At 58.2% G+C, this 21,125-nt stretch overlaps 1 protein-coding gene across 3 annotated transcripts in view; it reads left to right on the top strand.

Annotated features, from left to right (window-relative positions):
- Positions 1-21,125, top strand: part of Pxdn (peroxidasin) — an 80,582-nt gene that overhangs the window by 25,740 nt on the left and 33,717 nt on the right. For 2 of the 3 annotated variants that reach the window (XM_077791752.1, XM_026412848.2), the window contains exons 2-7: positions 12,277-12,348; positions 13,149-13,220; positions 16,481-16,552; positions 19,632-19,703; positions 20,110-20,181; positions 20,875-21,044. In XM_077791752.1, the coding sequence (XP_077647878.1) occupies positions 12,277-12,348; positions 13,149-13,220; positions 16,481-16,552; positions 19,632-19,703; positions 20,110-20,181; positions 20,875-21,044 (530 nt within the window). The remainder of the gene's footprint in view (positions 1-12,276; positions 12,349-13,148; positions 13,221-16,480; positions 16,553-19,631; positions 19,704-20,109; positions 20,182-20,874; positions 21,045-21,125) is intronic. The other variant, XM_026412849.2, reaches the window with a different exon arrangement.

Raw genomic sequence — 21,125 nt, 5'->3', positions numbered from 1 at the left:
TGGGACGTCACTTCTAGCCCAGCAGCGCAAGTCTCCTGCTGTGTGGTGCCTGTGTGCTCCGCGTTCCTTGTGGTGTTGCAGCAGGCCGAGGGGAACACAGGAGAGTGGCACTGAGCCTGGGGAGATCCCCACTTCCTGGGGAAGCAGTGGACGCTCGTGGTTTTGTGGGCGCAGATGGTGCCTCCTCCTTCAGGCTACGTGCTGCAGACGCGGCTCTGGGGATGGCCCAGGCGAAGACGGCTTGCGTGCTCTACATGCCCATCAGGGACACTCAGGGAGGCCTGGGCCCAGCAGATTGCCAGCCTCTCGGGTGGCACAGTTTGACCTGTTGCTGCTGCACTGTCTGATCCTACTTGGAGGGCATTGTGCTGGATGCTGTGTTTTAAGATGGGGAGACTGAGGTCCGCACATCAGGCGAGCCTGGGGCCGGGTCTGTCTGCACTGCCAAGAGAGGTGTGGGAAGAATAGCAGTCTTTGTCTCAGTTGTCTGCTTGAGCTATGGCTCTGTCTCTCCCCTGGTCTGGCCTCTCCCTGGACATCTGATGGTCACTTTACTGCACTGATACCAGGCCTATCCCCCCGGGCTCCTGTCTTCCTGAGCACCTCCGCTGGCCCCCTGGCCAGGACCCAGGAGCCCCTGTGACTCTGCGTTGTGGTTTCCTGAGCCCCTCCCTGTGCCTCCTGTCTGGCTCACATGCTGCCTGGCTTCCTCTGCAGCCCCCTCTGGGCTGGTGTGGGTGTCTCCTCCCACCTGAACAGACCAGTTGTGATAAGTGCTTTTTCTCCAGAGTCCTGCTTCGACGCCCTTCCTGTTGGATACCAGAGTTATGTCCAGTGCCCTCTTCTGCTCACAGCCCGAGCTCTGGGACCTGGGGTGCAGCGCTATCCTGGGAGCTAGGAGCCCTGGGCCAGCCTCTGCCTGTCCTGGGTCCTGCAAGTGAGGGCGAGCGTTTGTAGAGTGACTGACATGAGCCAGCACATAGGCAGATACAGCTATTTTGATGAGTGGCTGACCTCTGACCCCGCTGTGCCCCTTCTAGGCACCTGTCCATAGACATCAGCAAGAACTGGGAAAGGCAGGCACAGAAGGCTCAGCGCTGCCGTGCTGTTGATGGCAGTGCCAGGGAGGGACTGGCTGGGAAGCTGTGGTGAGGGCATGCGGTGGTGGCTGGGCAGCCTGAGGAAGGACGGCCACTGTGCTGTCTGCATCAGCCAGCTCAGGCTGCTGTGACCAGACACCTCAGAGGGACGTGGACAGCTACTCCAGAGGCTGGAAGTGGAGAGCAGGGTGACTGCCGGCTCTCTGGTGATTCTCCTGATCCCCTGTGGGCCTCTCTGGACCCATCTAAAGCTGGTGCCCTTCCAAGGCCTCACCTCCTGACACCGTCCTCCTGGGCCAGGGCTTCAGCATGCACCTTGGATGACACAAACCTTCAGGGCTGTGGAGCCAGGTGTAGAATAAATTGAGTAAGAAAGCCCAGTGAAGCGGGCTGTGTGGCACGTGGCCTGCTGCAAGGAGGGGGAGTGCCAGATGTGCTTGTCGACATCTCCTCTGCTGCAGGTGAGGAGGAGCTCCGAGGCAGGCCGGGCAGCGGAGCCTCACCTGTGCGTTGGACAGGACGACCAGGCTGGCTGGGGCTGCTGTTGTCCTGTGTTCCGGCCTCGGCAGGTGTGGTGGCCTCCTGCAGAGGCACCTCCCTCCACCCTGCCCTGGCTGTGCAGGGTCCCCACCAAATCCCCCGGCTCCACCTGGCCCACCGCTGCCTGCACCGCCTCCCCTGCCAACCAGCCTCCTCTGCTGGGGGTCTTCCGCACCCTCCCGCCATAGCCTGACTCATTCTCCTGGGCACCTTGCCCCAGCAAGCATGGTGACCCGTGGGGCAGGCCTGTCCTCCCAGGAGGACCGCCACGTGGCCCCACGCTCCTCCTCTCAAGTCCGTCCTGTGGGTCAGGGCACTCTGGGAGGGGCTCTGAGCTATGGGAGCAGGACAATGCAGAGATAGGACGAGGGGGGTGGCTGGTGTGTGACCACAGCCCTGCCTCAGGAGTCCCAGGCAGGACAAGGGCAGGTCCAAAGCAAACATTAGCTCCGGGTTTACTCTGCACCAGGATGGGACGAGAACTGGAGCAGCCATCATCCGCTGACGGCCAGGGCTGGGCGGGCCCCTCACTCCTGGACAAAGCTCATTGTTGTGGCTGCTGTGGGACTCTGCTGAGGGTCACTGGGTTTCCTTTCCACCCCGGCTCTGTGGGAGCCTCATTCTTAGGGGTTGTCTCCACTGCTTGCCAGGAACGGTCAGTCTGGATGCTGGCCCCTTGTTCCTTCTGTGCAGCCTCTGACTCCCAGGAGGCCTCCTGCAGAGCACTGCCCTGGGCACTCAGGTGTGGATTTGCTCCTGTGCTGGTCCCCGGCTCTGCAGGACAGAGGTCTTCTCGTTTCACCCCCAGGCCCTTCTCCACTTCATGGCTTGTGGAGATACTCTGCAGGACTCTCCCCTGTTCGTTCTGGAAGACCCAGCAACATTGTGCTTCCAGAACCTGGAGCAAAAGTCTGCAGGGGGCTGTGTTGTGTGGGCTTATTATTTTAAAAAAAAAGTCAGACGTATCTGCAATCATAGTAAAAAACTGCTTTTTGATGACTTATATTGACAATTTGGTTTTAAAAGGTTCTAAGGTGCCTGGAGTTGATTACAGATGCTTGGTGCTCTGGGTTGTCTTTTGATGGGCAGAAAAATTAACAGAGACTTGGCACCCCCCCCCCCCCCGGGCTCTGAGACCAGAAGCACTCCTCCGTGGCCTATGGGAGGCCCACGCTGTTGGAGGTCCACACAGCATCGCCTCCTTGCTCTCTGGAGGGTCCCAGAGGAAAGGGCACAGGGAACGCCCACCCTCTCCACAGGCCTTTGTTCCCTGGCAGACCACTCCAAACCATGGACTAACCCCGAGTTTACGAATAAGAGTGGAGTTCAGAGATGCTGGGAGGGACACTCAGGCTGTCACTGGGTTTGATGGATGGTGAGCATCAGCAGCCTCGAGGTCGGCTGAGCAGCACCACCGATGTACTGGGGACCATGGCTACAGGCAGAGATGACCCTGCCCTGCCCAAGTGCCTAGAATGCTGCAGTTGGAGTACTGGCCACTGCAGTCCCACTTTAACAGGGAACCCTCAGAGACAGCTGGGCACAGGGGGTACCGCAAGCACAGGGTGGCAGTCAGCAGGGACATATCTGTAGCTTAGGGATAGTATGATTAGGAGCCCTCATGTACAGACCCACAGCTGTCAGAGCAGAGGCTATATGCTGGGTCATGGGAGCTGCAGCCTGCACCCAGGTTCACAGGAGGCTGCACTCTACACCCAGGTCACAGGGAGCTACACCCTGTGCCCAAGGTCATGGTGGAGCTGCACATCCAAGGCCACGGGAGCTGCAACCAGCACCCAGGTTATGGGGAGCTGCACCCTGCACCCAGGTCATGATGGAGCTGCACCCTCATCCAAGGTCATGAGGGAGCTCGACAGTTAGAGAAATGCAAATCAAAAGTACACTGAGATTCCATCCAAGGTCACTGCACCCTCCAGGCAAGGTCATGAGGAGCTGCACCCAGCATCCAGGTCCCAGGGACCTGCATGTGGCTGGTCTTCCATGTACCCTCCACCTACCCGCCGCGTTCCTGGGGGCAGTGATCTTGAGGGCAGATGTGGCTGGGTGTGGGGGAGGATACCCTGGTCCTCCAGCAGGTGGAGGCTTGGGCACTGGGCCCAAGTGGACTCTGGTCCTGCTCCCTCTCTCTGGCATGTCCCTGCCGTCTCCCCTGAACCTCAGCCAGCTTCATCCAATGCTTTCTTATCCCTGTGTGTGTTGTCCCGCTAAATCTGCAGAACATGTGGTTGAGCAATGTGTGGTCTGCCTGTCCAGAGGGGATGGCTGGTTTCCGAGAAATGCCCGCGGCCTGGCCATGACCGCTGCTGGGCCAGCCTGGGTCTCCCCTTCTCTCCTGGACCACATCCCGCTCATCCCTGCCCCAGGCTGTTCCCACAGCCTGGAGGAAGCCGTCTGCCGTGAGGGGGAGTGGAGAGGGGTAGACGGGGCTGTAAAGAGGAGGAGGGCAGCAGGGAGGAGCCGCCTCAGGGCCCCACTGCCTCTGCCCCGAAGCCCGAAGGGACACCTTCATCCTGCCCAGGCCTGACGGTCATTCTGCCTCCAAGTAGGCGCCTGTGCAGGATCCCTGCCCCTGAAGGACAGCAGACCCTCCTCATGCACCTGACATCACTGACTGACTTCATTGTCCTAGGGGGGTCTTGGTGTGTTCCAGCTGCTATCACAGGACACCACACAGTGGGTGGCTTACAGGCCACAGAGGCTCATTTCCCACTGCTCTGGGGCCTGGAAGCCCAAGGTCAAGGTGGGGTCTGCTCCGCAGCCCACAGATGGGCCTCCTCTGCCCTCCCATGAAGGAGGGCAGGAGCAGTCAGGGGCCTCTTTTATGAGGACCCTGATCTCACCCAAAGGAAGGAGCTGTCAGGACCTCATCGCGTCCCAGGGCCCCACCTGGGGATCAGATGCCAACATGTGAATCTGGGGAGATGCAGACGTTTGGCTCCCAGCAGTGGGGGTCAGGGAGCTGTAAGGGTGTCTGGGGTGGGCGGTGCACCCCCCGCGGGGTAGCTGGTGTTGGGGCCAGCGGGTACAGCCCCGAGGTGCAGTACTCTAGAAGTGCTTAGGGTGAGGATCCTGTCCTGAACACAGGCTGGACTGAGTGTGGTGGTGCCCCCCGTGGTCCCAGCTGTGTGGGAGGAGTTGAGACCCGACTGGACCACATCGCCAGACTGTGTCCCCTAAGTAAATAAGAATGGTTGATAGACTTTTAAACCCTCTCTGGCCCAGACGGAGCCACCGGGTCCCCGTGCTTCCTTGCCTGTGGTACATGTTGGCCTTTGTCAGCTCCCCTGTTGGACCTGGTTAGGTGCCTTTGGAGCTTTGGAACCGGAGCCCTGAAGCCATCCCGGCAGGTGGCCTGTGCAGGCTTTTGGTGACCCATGGGCAGTTTGCAGTCCAGGGTTCACCCACTCTGTGGCCAGGAGGTCATGTGAAATCACAGCACGAGTCTGAGCTCCTCAGCTTTGTCCTGAGCCACGAGAGTCCTGAGAGATGCTGGCGGGCAGGAGGTGTGCGCTCCATGCAAAAGGGACACGCGCTGACACGCCCGAGGCGGGTCACTGTGGAAAGACGGAGGGAACCTCGCTGGCCCAAGCACTGGCACGCAGACTGAGGGGCCTCCGTGACCTCGTAGTGGAGACTTTTTAGGAGCCGTAGCTGCAGCCATCGAAGAGGCTTAAACCCAAGAGCACTATCTGCGTCCCAGGAGACGGGGAAGGCTCCTGGCCCCTGGTGGAGGAGGCGGGGATCAGGAGCTGTCCTGCTGGAGGTGAAGGGGGCACCGCAGATGGGCTGCCCACACTCATGACCGGCCCTGGGAGCTGCTGCTGGCCACGCTGGAGAAGAACAGGATCTGCGTCTCGGGGCCCTGCGGCGTGAGGTTCCTCTGGACTGGGGTGGCCGTGCCCTGTGCTTGACAGGGCAGGAGCCTCTTCTTCCCTGCTCGTCCTTTACATGGGTTCTGTTTTGGTCCTGGGGATGTGGCTCAGGCGGCAGCACGCTCGCCTGGCATGCGCGGGGCGCTGGGTTTGATCCTCAGCACCACATAAAATAAAAAATGAAGATGTTGTGTCCACTGAAAACTGAAAGATAAATATTAAAAAACTCTCTCTTCTCTCTCTCTTAAAAAAAAAAAAGTGTTCTGATTTAAAGCAGCCACCGTGCTGTGGAGTTGCATGGGAAGTGCATCTTCAGGGTTTGAGGTAAAATGCTGGATACCTAAAAGCAACTAGACTGGGAGGTTGAGGACCTCCATAGCAGATGTGGTCAGGCAAGACCCCTGTCCAGCATCCCCTCCTCCCAGTCCTCAGGGGGCGGAGAGAGCTGGGATGAGGCACAGCTTCCCCGAGCGGGACCCCTGCTCTGCATCTGGCAGGACTGTCTGTCCCAAAGAAGAAAGCTGTTGTGGTCTGAGTCCCGGGGGACTGTTCCCTGGATCAACAGAGAACACAGTGAAATGGAAGACTATTCCAGGCCCGGAAAGATGTTCCCATGTCACTCTCCCGGCAGTGGGCAAGGTGAATCCCAGCCCCGGCTCTGCTCCAACCCGGAGGCACCCTCCAGGGGCACAGCCACCTACCTGGGGCTGTGCTCGCTCCTGCTGTGACCTCCTGTGCGTGGAGCAGCAGAGTTAGCTTTATTCTAAAGCAAACGTGGAAAAGAACAGTCTTCATGAGAGAAAGGTGCATGACCCTCAGACGTGCCTGACCCACGCGGGGCCTTGAGTCGGTTCCAGCCTGAGGGAGATGTGGCTGTCGGGTAAATCTCGGCGTGGTTTCCCTCAGAGTGTGTGCAGGTTCCGTTAGACGGTCCTCCCGGGGAGGCTGTCCACTCTCGGTGTGGGCAGCGGGGTGCTTCCCTTTGCCCAGATGGCATGTGGACGTGGTTCACAGAGCTGCTTGGTGTGGCTCGGGGCCTCAGCGCGGGCCACCCTCCTCAGGCGCGCCCTGCGCTTCCGGGACCCTCCGTGGTGTCCCTTCTCTCCCGCACTTCAGCTTTGCCTCTGGGCAGGATAGGACCACCACGGGCTTCCCCTGGCAGCGCACTTGTTAATTCACGCCTGCTGTCCCACGACCCTCAGCCTCTGGCTCGGACCTGGGTGTCTGCTAGACGGACCCTCAGCCTCTAGCTCGGACCTGGGTGTCTGCTGGATGGCCTCTGGCCTCTCAGAACTTGATGTTTGCCCGCCCCCGCTTCCACACCCTCCTTCTAACTGGGAGACCCTCCCTTCTCCCTGCAGGGCTCAGACGCTGCTGGGAGACAAAGCCAGGCACCCTGGAGGGCTCTCCTGGCCCCTCTGCCCCAGGGGCACGGCAGCAGCGCTGCTGTCCTCACCCAGGACCAGGCCAGCCTGCTTTCTGCCTGTCTCGTCAGCAGCTGTTGCAGTGCGCAGTGACCCACTACAGGGCTGTCCAGGTAGCCTCTGTGCTGTTGAGTCCCGTGCCACAGAGGACTGCGGCCAAGCCATCTCGTGAGACACCGAGGCAGGACTGCCTGCACATGCCATGTGGGAACAGTGACCTGGGCACCGTCAGCTCCTGTGAGTTAGGCCAGCCGGCACAGTGAGGACCCCAGGTCGGTTTTCCAGCCTCTGCCACAGCTGCCCTGCACCTGGGGAGGCCGGACAGGGAGTGTGATGGGAGCTCAGCACTGCCACCGGGCGGTCCTCTGGGGGCCGAGGTGGCGTTCCCGTTTTGTGCCGTGAGAGGGGTGTGCACTTGCTGTCCCTCCTGCTTCTGGAAGCCTCTTGCTGAAGCACAAAGCTGGGGCTGCCACTGCTCTTTGCCAAAGGCTCTTCACAAGGAAGAGCATCAAACAGCGTGGATTCTGCAGTTCACATCAAAGTGACTTTGGGACGCCGGGGATAGGGTCCAGGACACCCCACCACTGAGCTGTCTCTCAGTCCTGCTTTTATTTTGAGACCGTGTCTTGCTAAGTTGTTGATGTTGGCCTCAAACTTGTGATCGGCCTGCCTCAGCCTGCCTCGCAGCTGGGATTACAGGTGTGCTCCAAAATGACTTGTTCCCTTTCTCTCTTTTTGGTGAAACTGGGGGTGAACTCGTGCGTGCTAGACACCAAAATGACTTCCAGTGAGGTGTTACAAATGTGATAAGAGATCTTTTGTAACATGGGAAGATGTCCAAAAAATACTGTTTAAAAAGTCCAGAAAACCCAGATGATAAGAAGAAGATGGTAATAAAAGCATGCCGACAGCACCGCGGCTTTGCCTTTGAGATGGCTGTTTGTGGAGAGCTCTGCATGTGGCGTCTGAACCCCTGTTGGCGGGCAGCTTGCTCTCCATTCACAGTGAGCTTCCTCTTCATGTCCTGAAAGTCACGTTTGTGCATTAAGTTCTCTGTCTACAACTGAAATACTTTTGGTTCTCAAACCAAACAGGATATACTTGTAATTTTGAGTTTGCTGGCAGGCCATTAATTTTTTTTGTTTGTTTAAAAATAAATTTAGAAGTATGCCAGTTTTGTGAATGGGGAAATTTGAGATAATCTATTTTAGAAATCAGTATTGAAGATTGTCGCCAGGTGAGCTTTACAATGCAGTCTTTAAAGACCATCTCTTATCTTCACAGTGACCTTTCTGTGGTTAAAGGGAGCTTTGCCAGCGTCCTGCTCCGTCTCCGACTGTGAAAGGGAATTCCAAGGCACAAGTCCCTGGGCCGACTGAGTGAAACATGGCTGAGTCCCCTTTTAGTTCTGGACTTTTGTCACCCTGTGGTTCTGAGATGAAGCACGATCCTGGTGTGGGATATAAACCTGTCCTTCAGTGCTTCCTACTGAACAGGTCTGGACAGCTGTGTGGGGGGTGGGTTGTGGTCCATCAAGGTTTGGGAATCATAGATACCTTCAAACCAAAGAGAGCCACGCTGTAGCTCCCGGCCTTGGAAACTGATGAGAGACTCAGGTCAGCCCAGCGGTCACTGAGACTTGGAAGAGTGGCCCTTCCTTCTTCCTGCTCATTCTTCACGCTGGAGAGGCTCCCTGACGGTCAGAAGGAGTAGCGGTGGACTTGGGGGCTCATGGTGCTGGGGCTGACGTGGACTCCCAGGGCAGTGCCTGGTTCTGCTGGCTCCAAGCCGAGGGCTGCGGGAGACGCTTCCTGACTGTGCTCTTTCTGGCTGTGTAAAGGGCTTCGTCTTGCCTGTCCCTTCGTTCCTCCTTCCTGTGGCCCCTGTCCTGTTTTGCCAGGGTGTTACCTTGGGGACACAGAAGAGAAGGTTCCCAGGAGCTGTGGGTCCTGTGGGTGCAGGCCGTGCTGAATTCCTGACTGCCCTGGGGGCTGTGGGCCTGTCAGGAGGAGCCGCCAGGCCTGGCTTCCTGGGGACACTCCTGGGGAGGGGTGTGTCCCCGAGCTCGTCTCTGGCAGACCTGGGCCCAGGCCGTCTTCCCTCTGACTGCTGTCTGGTATTGGCTGACCTGCGTTTCAGAAAGACAGACACCACTCAGCTCCAGTGCAGTCAGAGGGAACTCGTGGGGCTTAGTCCTGGCCTGAGCTGGAGCTTCCCAGAGGCCATTTCTGGGGTTTGCTCTTGGTGTTCTTTTTAGGAGGTCACTCCATTCATGGCTTTCCAGGAACTTTCTGGAATCCACTCCCACTTCCCCAGGAAGCTCCAGACATGGGTTGCTTGCCAGGACATGTGACTCTGCAGGGGTGTGAGGGCAGTGACCAGGTGGCCAGGGCATTAGAGGCAGGTGCCCACTGTGGCGCCCCAGCCCCCGCCCCTCAGCCCAGGGGAGGGCTGGGGGTTCTCGGAGGCCTGTGAGGTGCTCCCTGACTCTGAAGTTCAGGGCAGCGCTCATTCAGTGGGAACACTTTGTGGAAATATTTGTTATGATCTTAAAAATGATATTCTACTGTCAGCCAACCTGTGCCTGTGCCTGTGAGGAAGGGGGACAAGGACCCTGCACATTCTCGAGTTTGGGGGGAGGCCCTGGCTATGGGAGTTGATTTTGTTTATACTTAACCTACGTCCAGTGCCAGTGAGGAGCGGGCTGAGGACAGGACAGGGACTGGACGGGGTGCGGGGAAGACAGGTGCTGCCGCTGGGGTGAGGATGCCCATGTGCACGGCCTGCATCTGCCACACGCGGCACACAGCAGAAGGACATGTGCTTGGACTCTGCTCCCAGCATCCCTGAAGGCCCGGAGTGGAGCTCAAGGACACACTGCTGCTCTGCCCTGCAGTCCCCGCCGCCTGCCAAGGGCCACGGCCCAGAACGCACTTTTCTGACAAGCCCGGGTGAAGCTGCTGCTGCTGTGGGCCTGCCTGGACCCCTGGGGTCATGGCTGCTCAACCCGAGCCCCTCCGACCTCACTCTGCAAGTCCCCCCTGCAGAAGTGCAGCCCTGCAGTCCACAGGGCCTTGAACTGGGGCTCATGGGAAGAGACATCTACTTCCCCTCGCTTGTCTCTGGTTGGAGCCTCTTCCTTCTGCCTTCTTCCTTGCTCTGGAGGGTCACGGTCTCCGTGTGGCCCCTAGTCCCCAAGTGATGTGTCAACACCTCGGCTGCATGGCCAGCCAGCTGGGCCCACACACTCCAGGGCATCACAGTGGCCGCCACAGCTCCTCCCAGGTCTACTGTCCAGGTGTGGGCCAGTGGAGGGGTCAGGGTGGACACCCAGCACTCTCCTCGGGCTGGCTTCTGATGTCCTGTGCTGCAGTGTGCTCCATTTCTGTGGGCTCCCTTTCTCTGCTGAGATCCCCTGTGCTGCCGAGGGACTGACCCCAGTCTTCCTAACCGCGTCTGTCAGGCTGGTCATGTGGGGAGTGGTCTGCTGTGCCCAGTTGTGAGGTAGCCTCTCCGTAGAGGCCAGCTCTGTCCAGCAGAAACTGTGTGCTATGGCGTTTGTCCATGCAGGTTGGCCATGGGGCGGGTGTCCAGGACCTCCTCCTACCTGATCAAAGGCAGCAGAACTCTCTGACTGTGGGGCCAGAGAGCGCCCCCTGCCAGTGTGTGCTTGTGCCACGCCCGGGCTGAGTGGACCGAGGAGCGGGCGCTCCTGGAGGTCCTGCTGGGACGCCAGCTCCTCTGGTCCCTTTCTCCTTCCCACCCCCCAGGGGGACTGTGGGGTCTGGATTCCAGGGACAGTGAAAGCACCCTTGTTTAGAAGCAGTGGTGGCAGTGCCCAGGAGCGCTGGTCCCGGGGCGCGTGTGGGTCAGGCAGCGCCAGGCGGGGGCTGCGGCTGAGGTCGCCTGGGGGCAGGAACCGGCCTCCGCCTTCCTATCCCTGGTGCAGAAGCTATTGCGTGCTCGGCCCCGAGAGAGGGGCAGTGCTGGGCCGGACGTGCCGCTTGCTGCTGCTCTGCCCACGGTGAATCGTGATGACGTCAGTGTTCGAGAGACGTCTTCCTGAACCGCAGACAAGAACTGGCTCTACCAGCCACTGGCCGTTATTAAATTGTCCCTGAGAGGACCTCAAGCCTTTCAGGAGGTAGGAAGTGTCCTGTGGGAAGCACCATATGCAGTGTCCACCACGTCACCCAGCACCCAGTGTTTTTACAGGGTGACATGGCCATCCCACAATCGGGTGGCTCAACCAGAAAGTGCAGCCTCACAGCGCTGGGGCCGGAATCCAAACTCGAGAGCCTCCGTGGCCTCTCCCAGGCTGCTAGTGACCACCTGTGTTCCCACTGTGCCCTGCCTTCCTCGCTCGGTGGTCTCCCTGTGCCAGGTCCCCAGATGAGAGGGTTGGAGGGGCCCCCTCTGAGGATGCGTCTCTGAGGAGACCTGACGCGCCAGGTCAGCAACACCAATTTGGGGTGACAGTCCCCCACGACCACCCCTGTGGGGTGCTTCCCAAGTTGATGGTTTGGGTCAGGCTGGTCCAGGCCCTGGGCCAGACAACACAGTGGGTCTTTACCCACCGCCGCAGCAGGCCTGGGACCTTGGCTGTGCCCCGTGCTTTGCTCTTGCCTGGTCAGAGCCTCGAGGGCACTCTGCTGGGTCAACTTCTCAGGGTGCAAAGCCTTCCTGCTGCCCGGCCAGCCTGAACTCCATTCTGTCCCACTCTCGTCTCAGGCGGGCTGTTGGGATCCTCGCCCCACGCCTGAAAACACAAACAGCACTTTGAACAGTGCACGTTTACTTAAAGTTCCCACCTGGAAACCCACAGAGAAACCCGCCGGTGGGACAGCCTCTCTGTAGATGGGCCTACTGGGCTGGCCTTGCGCTTGGGGATGAGCAGCGGGACTCCATAGGCAGTGAGCTGGTGAGTGGCCAAGCCCAGCCATGGAAATGCTGGGGCCTCTAGGCCTACCCAGTGACCAGTGGGCACGATGCCTGTCTTGACTATGTGCCACTCCCCCAGAGCACGCTATCCTAAGACGATCTGAAGGCACACGTTCTGGGCATCAGCTGAGCAGGGGTCATATAGGTGGTGCCTGCAATTCTACCGCCCCATAATTCCTGTCTAAATAAACGGCTCTACGTGATGTTGCCTGTTGTTTGTCTAAACATGTAGTGGCCTCAGTGACAAGGCGGCCTGCCTGCCGGGGAGTGACCCAGATCTCATCTGTAAACGCCTTCTGCACCTGGCAGCACTGCAGAAGCAGCAGGAGTGCTGCTGGCTGGGCTCTCGGGATCACAGCATTTCCTCTGTCTTCACAGGGACCTTCGCTTCAACAGGATCAGAGAGATCCAACCCGGGGCTTTCCGGCGGCTGAGGAACTTGAACACACTGTAAGTCAGAATGCTCGGTGGTGTCCAGTGGGAGAAGCAGGGTCCTGACCAGGTACCTGCAGGCCATCTCCAGTCTGCATGATGGGGACAGCTGGAGAGGGACAGTGGGGTGGAATTTGCATGTTCCATGCCCATGGCCTTGTGCCCAGCTCCTTCCTGGATGGGGTGGGTTTGCTTCCTGCTGTGGTGGAGCAGGACAGCACCTCTGCTGAGCTTGGCCTGGAGGTAGGTGGGCTTGACCTGCCGACAGTTATGCCGCAGAGCTCCACCTCCTGGAGGGCAGTGTGGGGGCAGCACCAGTCTCTCTAGAATGCGCAGGTCTCTCTTAGGCACCAGGACTGAGCGCTAGGCCTGGGTGCAGGGTGTGGGGAGAAGGAGCCAGCAGGTCCCCTGAGGGCAGGGCCTGTGGTGGCTGTGCCCACCAACTTCTCATCTGTGGCAGCGGGCGTAGCTTCCACCTCCAGTGACACTGTGTGGGACCCTCCTACACCTCACAGTTGTTCCAAGTGGGCTACAGCCCTTGCTGGAGACAGGTGGGGAGAGGTGGGCAGGAGATGTGCCTTTCCCGGGAGGCAGGGTGGCCTTCTCCAGTGTGCGTGAAGGTGAATGCTCATGGAGGGATGTGGATGCTGCTGGAGCAGGGTCTGGGGCTGTGGGTCGCACGCTGGGGCCACACCTGTCCTGTGGAATCCCCGGTTGCTGACTGGGCAGCAGGTCTGAGGGGCAGTCATGACCCAGCCTTGCCCGTGGCTAAGCAGGGTTTTGCTCAGCATAACCTGGAGGGTCTCTGTTTTTCACAGGCTTCTCAACAATAATCAGATCAAGAAGATCCCGAGCGGAGCGTTTGAAGACCTGGAAAATTTAAAATATCTGTAAGTTAACCATGCGACCTTTTCCCCTCAGGGTGGGCTGTCTGTGCTTAGACCTCTGAGGAGCAGGAGTGTGTGTGTGTGCTCCTCACAGGCACCAAGCTGGAGCCTTGCCTCTAGGTGAGTGGCGTGTGGGTGGCATTTCCAGAGGGTCTTCCCTGCTGGGCAGAGCCAGCCATTGTGCTCTTCAGTGTCCAGCTGCTGTGCTCAGGGGAGGCCAGCTGTGGGCCTGTGGGCACAGCCTCTGGTCCCCAGGTCTGGAGGCGGAGGTGGCAGCAGGCTCAGACACACAGCTGAGGGCGTCCGCCTATGCAAGCTCAGTGGCTCCTCCAGCTGTGGGGACAGACAGAGGAAATGACTAATCCACGTGGAACGTCATTAGTTCCTGATATTTTTCTTGTCCCCTGGCTGATTTGAAATTTTAGTCTCGTCTACTTAAACTCTATTTTACCTTTTTAAAATTCACTTTGATTAAAAGTATCTGCTAGTTGAAGTCAGTTTTGCAGTTCAGAGATACCCTCCTTGAGGGTCCGCTGGGTACTGTCCACACACCCATTTCACACCCAGAAAGGATGGAGGTGGACAGCACTGGACTTAGGTTTCACCTGGATCCAGCCAGATTAGAAGCACATGCTGCTTGCTTTGAACAAATCACTCTTTCTTTTGAGGATGTAGATAACTTTCCAAGGAGAGCCATTTTTAATGAAGCATTTACATCACTTATTATTTATTGGAACAAAACAACCTAAACGTCTTTTTTATGTGGATAGTTAAAGCGAAGCCATCTTGTGGGTGTTGGTGTATGTTTTGAAATCTCTCTTTATTTTAGATGTTCAGTGGTTCCTAATCATAGACCTCCCTAACTCTGCTAATTAAAATGCTCTCCTCATTCAAAGTGTTTCTCCACCATCTCTGCCTTAATGCTGATTTCCCGGGCGGTGTGGACATTGGAGCCCTGCGTGCCGCTGGACGTGAGGGAGGTCTGCGTCCTCCCTGACTCTGGTTTGCCTCTGGGCTGCAGTTTCAGTGCCCTGCAGGTCCAGGAGTGCTTGCAGTCCTGAGGAGTAGGTGCAGGCGGCTGACGGCAGTGTCAGGCTGTGTATGTGTTAAGTGGTTCTGTTTTGCTCTTGGTTTTAAACAACTGAAGGGCAGTTCATCCTCTGCAGACACCCTCCCTGCGGGAGGCGAGGGATGCCATTTCTTCCCAAACCCTTTCAGCACCACCTGCCAAGCCCCACCAGCCCTGGCTCACTCAGGGGGCTCCTGCCCTCTGTCTTCCCTCCCTCCCTCCCCAGGTGGTGGGCACAGATTACTGGGGCAGGATCAGGGGATGGGCTCCTCGCTCAGGAGGCAGTCTTGCTGGAAACGGGCACTCACAGGGCAGCGCTGGCAGGTGGCCCTGGTCCCAGGCTGCTGTGCGTAGCTCCTGGTGCTGCTCTCGGTGCCTGGGAAATGTGGTCAGTCTACCTGCTGGACCACCGCCTCCTACTTGAGTGTGCAGCTCTCCTGAGGCCCTTTGGCTGCTCTGGCCTTGGGTATTGGCAGCACAGTTTTGGAAGTTGTGTGGACCTTCTATCCTGGACCCTCAGTACTTCTGGGGACCCTCCTTAACTTGCATTTCCTAGTGCAGAAGAGAGTGTTGTAGTTAGAACTCAAGGTCAAAGAGGCAACTGCAATAAGGAAGAAGAGCATCATCATTCATTCTTGGAAGATCAATACCAGCTGTTCCCACGAAGTTCTGCCTCAGTGTCTTTATTTTTAGACTTTCTTGGGTTTTAATTTCATTTACTTACAGATTGCAGTACTAGGGATCGGACCCAGGGTGCTCTGCCACTGAACTGTACCTCCAGCCCTCTTGTATTTTTTATTTTGAGGCCAGCTCTTGCTAATTTGCCCAGGTTGGCCTTGAATTTGGGGTCCTCCTGCTTCAGCCTCCCAAATGGCTGGGATCACAGGTTAGGGCCACACCTGAGGGTTTCACACATACTTATGCCGTGATTCTGTCCACTTTATAGAAGAAGAAACCAAGGCACAGAAAGGTTGTCCTCTCACATAGGCGGCACGGGCATCAGGCCCCCGCAAGCTGCCTGCCTTTCCCGGCAGCCGTGCGCTGCTGGGCTCTGGCCCGGGTGTCCAGCCAAGGTGCAAAGGCTCACTGTGAGGTCACCTCAGTGGATCTGCTCAGAGGGAGGAGGGCCAGGACCACTGGGATGGATTGCAGCAGCCCAAGAGCACCTTCAGTTCCTTTAAACCAGGTCCTGCACTAGACATGAGTTGAAGACAGTGAAGCACTTTGTCCTGTGGAAACTGTGGCCTGAGAAGTGCTGGGGCAGAACCTGCTATCCATGCACGGGGATCGCTAGGCGATTCGCCACCAGGGCAAGGCTTTGAAGGGAGGTGTCTGCTTGATGGGAGGCAGGGATCTGGACCTTCAGTCCATCTGCCGCAGAGATAAAGCCCAGTGGATCATCATAAGCCACAGTAGCAGCCATGTCAGAGGTGGGAGCCGTACTCATGCAGAGCACCCCCAGGTCACCAGAGATCTGCTGCTGCTGGGCTGTGGTGTAAGGAAGGCCTGGCAGGTCAGGCCCAGAGCCCGCACGACACCAGGGGGACTGTGTTGGGAGCCTTTGCCCCTCAGATGGGCTCAGGAGCAGCAGGCCACATTCCAGGCTCTGTGTCCTAGCTCAGACCCGCCTGAGGGGGAGAGTGCAGTCGGGTTCCAGCAGACTTTCCTGTGGACCCTGAAATATGAATTCCATGTGACTTTCATTTCTCACAACTCAGTTCTTCCTTTGGAAATTTTACCATTTAAAAATATAAACTGCATTTTCAGTTCCCAGGCCACGCAGAGCAGGCTGCGGCTGGCCCTGGAGCTCCTCGGAGAGTCAGGGGGTCTAGGCGGTGAGTGGCTTCCTGGTGACCATGGCCCGTGTGACTTCAGGACTTCCAGAAGCCTGTCTGTGTGATCTCATCCAGGCATCTTGTGTGTGTGCAGGGAGATGCTCATGTTTCCTCCAGGCTGAGAAGCAGAGTGCCACCCCTGCTCCCTGGCCTAGTGGGGGAAGCAGAGTTAGGCCCCTGCTTTTGACCCTTTTGAGATGCAGAAAGGACCCTTCACAGGGCGGAGCCTGTGGTGTCCTGCTGTGTTGTCTTCCAGAGCAGTTGGGGCTGGAGGCCTGGCATCACGTGCCCCTGTTTCTCTTACCCATCTGCAGAGTGCCCTCGGCTGTGCTAACACTCCTCCATGTTTCTTGTTTCAGCTATTTGTACAAGAATGAGATCCAGTCAATTGACAGGCAAGCGTTTACGGGACTTGCCTCTCTAGAGCAACTGTAAGTGCCCTCTCCTCTGTGCTTCTGTGTCCCGGATGACACCTGCCTCTTTGCCCCCACGGGAGGAGCTGTGGAGCTGGTTGCATGATGCATGTTAGCTCCACGAGCTGTCGGAGGCCGTGCATGTTGCTGTGAGGGCCTGACGGGCCATTTCCCGTCTGTGCCACCTCCCACCCAGTCCACCCCTCACCCACCCAAGAGCAGAGGTTTGCTGGGCTGCTTCTATGCCCCAGACCCAGAGTAGACACTCATGGTTCCAAGAACAATAAGAGGGATTGAGTCCCTGTTTCATGGTGAAAACTGCTTATGTTTCAAGGGAGAGAGAGATGTGCATACAAGAGCCAGTGGTATTGTCCTGGGCCTCGTGGGGCCTGATGGTTCCCACTGCACATTATTTCCCTTTTGGATACGGGGATTGAACCCAGGGCACTTTCCCCTGAGCTGCAGGGCCAGTCCTCTTTATGACAGAGCCCGACTAAGAGACTGGCCTCACACTTGCATCCTCTGGCCTTGGCCTCCTGAGTGGCAGGATTGCAGCCGGGCACCTCTGCTCCTGGCTGCATCATTTCCTCTTTGTGACTGTGCATGTGGGGTTAGCTTCTTCAACCATGATGCCATGACTTGGAAGAAGACAAACTTTCCTCTCCTTGCTAGATTAGTTAGTGGAGTTGCCTGTGACTTAGTGCTGTTTCTTTGGCTACATGTGAAGTTGTACTTGGCTCTAAAGTCAGCATGTTGATTTCTGAGTAGAAAGTTCTGGTAAAACCATCAAGGTCTTTCTGTCAAGTGAACCTGCCAGTCCTCCAGGGACTGCAGTTAATGACCCTCAGGGATGAAGGGCAGCGGCTTGCCCTGCAGTGGGAGGTCTTCTGCTCCAGCCCTGAGTCTGCCTTCACCTGTCTCGGGGTGACTGGGCACAGCAGGCAGAGCCGGAGGCCGCCCTGGAGCCCGGAGCTGCAGGAGCACACTCGGGGCACCTGAGTCCATGCGTCTGAACAAGAGCCTCCTTCAAGTGAGAGCAGGTCTCCTGGGCTTAATGCAGGGGGCACCCGTAGGTGGGTGCAGAAGTCCTGGGTAAGGTGCGTGCAGTCTGGGCCCACCTGGGGAGGTGGAGAAAGCACCCAGGGCCTTTGCAAAGGAACAAGCTCTGTGTGCAGCGAGGTATTCATGCCTTGGGGATGTAATGGTAGTTGGGGCAGCTGTGGAAGCCTGAGGGTGCTGGGGTGGGAGACAGCCTCAGGAGGTGGGGCCTGTGAGCTTTTTGAGGAAGGAGGGGCCCAGGGTGGGGGAAGCGAGGCAAGGGAGGAGCTGTTCCTGCTGCAGGAACTTGGGCTTCACTCCACGCTGATCTCAGCGCATCTAGGAGGACCAGAGGCAGCTGCCTCTGGCAGCATTAGGGTGACCTGCATGTCCACAGCGGCTGGGCTCACAGCCTCTCCACCGGGTGTGCAGACTGAGGCTGGGAGGGCCAGCACTCTGTGATTGGGAACCCCAGCCCTGTGCCCTGAGCCCACTCCAGCCCCAACCTTAGAAGATGTGCATTCACACCAGCCCCTGGGAGCTGGGAAGACGAGGCCCCGGGGCACGGCTGGGAGGCCACAAGGTCTTTGGGAGTCTCTGAGCTGTTCTTTGGGAAGCTATGGGTATGATCAGAAGCCTGCCAGAGTCAGGAGCTCGGTCTGAGCTCAGGGTGTCCTCCGTGCACATGGGGAGTCACTTCCTGTCCTGTTTCCTTGGCTGTCCAGGGAGGGGTGATGGTGCCCGTGGCTGTCCAGAACCCCAGCCATACAGGGTGCCAACTCCTGATGGCAGCCTTCTGTTGGTGCCTTCTAAAGCAGGGCCTCTGGGTCCTCCTGCCCTCGACTGGAGAGCCTACCCTGTGGGTCAGGGTGAGGGGACTCTGCAGGGCCTGGCCTGGCCCCCTGTCTTTATCCTGTGGGCCCTCTCACCTGTGTAGCTCAGGACTCCCCCTGCTGGAGTTGGCAGAGCCCTTTCTCTGGTGTCCATGCGGGCACAGGAGCCCAGGCCCACCCAGGTCCATGCTCTGGACCCCTGCTGCCCAGGACAGATGCAGCGCTCTGTGACGGGGACTGAGGATTTCTGTTGGGTCCTATGTCCTTGGGGACCACTGGGGCAAATGCCATCCCGTGACAGCCACCGGCCTTCCTCTTCCTGTGGCACTCCTTCCTTGTCTGGTGTAGAGGGCAGTCGGCACAGACCTACCCTAGGAGAGGCAGGGAGGCCATGGCGTACTGAGCCCCTGCAGCCAGCCTGGGTGGCCAGCCTGGGTGGCCTTCAGAGACCTGAGCAGCTCTACCTGGGAGCTACCAGGGCAGGAGTTGAGGCGACAGAGGTGTGGGAAAGTGGTCACCTGGGGAGGCCGGCTTTGGTTGGGATTTGTGGTAGGGCAGGGCGTTGGTCCTGCCGGTTTTGACCTCTAGCCCCCGAGGGTGGGGATTGGGGGCTGTCTCCATGCCGGTGCAGGCAGAGATCTACCTGAGAAGCAGCCTGAGGTGTGTGAGAAGCACAACTGTGTTTCACTTGAGGAAAAAAATCCCACCAATTTGACTTCCAAAGTGAGAAACTGGTATGCAGCAGAATCAATTAATTGCACCAAAAATCCACAAATTGCCGAAAGCAGGGAGATGTCCTAAATGGAGAGACGTGTGGACGAAGGTCCTTTGCACTGGGGGGCCCTGGAGGAAAGGGGCCTCGGACTCGGCGTGGTGCCATTTCCCGGTGGCCTCTGGTGCCATCTCAGTGTGCTGACACAGCGTCCAGGGTCCTGCCGTGCACGGAGGTTGGAGGGGGGCTCCTGTGCACAGGCATGTCATCCTCAAGACCGCGTCTGTATGGTCCATCTGTGGGCTCAGGGAGGCCCAGCCAGCAGCCAGACCCGCCTCCACCGCTCGGGCCTCCGCGTGACTTCAGCCGAGCTACGCCTCCTGATGGATCCCAGGAAATCCAGAGTTATCTATTGACTTACCAACGTGAAATGACTGAGAAAAAGATTTTTGACAGAGCATCTAGGTCTGAAAGTCATTAAATTGATGACATTGTTTCTTTTTCTGAACTCCAGATACCTGCACTTTAACCAAATAGAGACTCTGGACCCAGCCTCCTTTCAGCACTTACCCAAGCTCGAGAGGCTGTGAGTTGACTTCCGTTCCTCCTTTAAGGCCCTCGGTGTCTCCCAGGCAGGCTGGACGGGGTCCTGGGCCTCAGTGCCGGGGGTCCTGGGCCCCTGGCAAGGCCTCCTGGGCTCTCTCTAACCCTCCACTGTCCTCCCTGGGCTCGCCCTGCTCACTGCCCGTGTGGGTCGGCCTCCCTGGCCTAAGGCTTCCAAGGTGGGATCCGAATCTCTCTCTGCTGGGCGTGGTGATGGAATGGGAAAAAGATCCCGTTGTTTTTCTGAACTCCAAAGCATCCTGGAATCATGTCTATTAAATAAATGGGATCCATAAGAATTTTTAAAAGTCTGAATATTTGCTGGTACTCTTTTCTACATCTCTAAGACGTTCTCCTAAAAATGGGTTTGTCGCATTCTCTTTCAACAGATTTTTACACAACAACAGGATCACACACTTGGTTCCTGGGACATTCAGTCACTTGGAGTCCATGAAAAGATTGTGAGTAGGAAGCCGTCTCCACAGGGCCCTGCGGCCTCTGTCCCTCGCCCCCTGCCCTCCTAGTGCTGCCGCTCAGAGCGCCCTGGGGAGTTGGTGCCTGGGCGGGGCCCCTGCTAGTTCGGGTACTAGGCAGAAGGCAGGTGGGGTGTGGTCTTCCCTGCAGGCACCAGGCCCAGGGCTGGTGATGATTCCCAGTGCAGACCCTCACAGCAGCCCTGGGCGTGTTCCTGCTCCCATCTCAGGCCTGCTCCCGGGTGGGGACAGTGCCCACGGAAGTCCTGCTCTTCACCTGTTGAGACCGTGGGCAGGCCACGTGGTGCTTCCACCAGACACTTGCTGGGACAGCCAGGGCCCAGGCAGGAGGTGCCCCTGCCTCACTCCCCAGGGAGGGAACGCCCCGGTGCCTGGGGCGGGAGGCTGGGGAAGGACAGCTGCATGGCTTTCGTCACTGACCTGTGGATCAGCTCTGCCTAGTCTCCTGGGACTCCTGGCCTGTCCACCCCCAAGCCCCAAGCTGTTCCTCTTCAGGCCTCGGGGTTTTCTTTGGTGGATGTGTGTACCCAGCAGGACGGGAGGGCTTGGGGTTCCTCCCGTGGTGTGCAGAATGGACTGCCTGGCAGGCTGTGGGTCAGGACCCCGAGCCTGGGTGTCCCGCGGCTGCTAGTTCTCACCGGCTGCCCCTTCTTCCCACAGGCGACTGGACTCCAACGCACTTCACTGTGACTGTGAGATACTGTGGCTGGCAGATCTGCTGAAGGCTTATGCGCAGTCTGGGAACGCACAGGCGGCGGCCACCTGCGAATATCCCAGACGCATCCAGGGAAGATCCGTGGCAACCATCACCCCAGAGGAGCTGAACTGTGGTGAGTGGGTTCTGCGCCCACCCAGGCTGCATCACCCAGCGGGTCAGCACCTGCTGGTCAGCCTGTGCCTGCAGCCACCAT

The sequence above is a fragment of the Urocitellus parryii genome, chromosome 12 (genome assembly GCF_045843805.1).
Source record: "Urocitellus parryii isolate mUroPar1 chromosome 12, mUroPar1.hap1, whole genome shotgun sequence".
Lineage (NCBI taxonomy): Eukaryota > Metazoa > Chordata > Mammalia > Rodentia > Sciuridae > Urocitellus > Urocitellus parryii.
The sequence above is the reverse complement of the archived record's forward strand: the minus strand, read 5'-3'. Positions and strand labels throughout refer to the sequence as shown.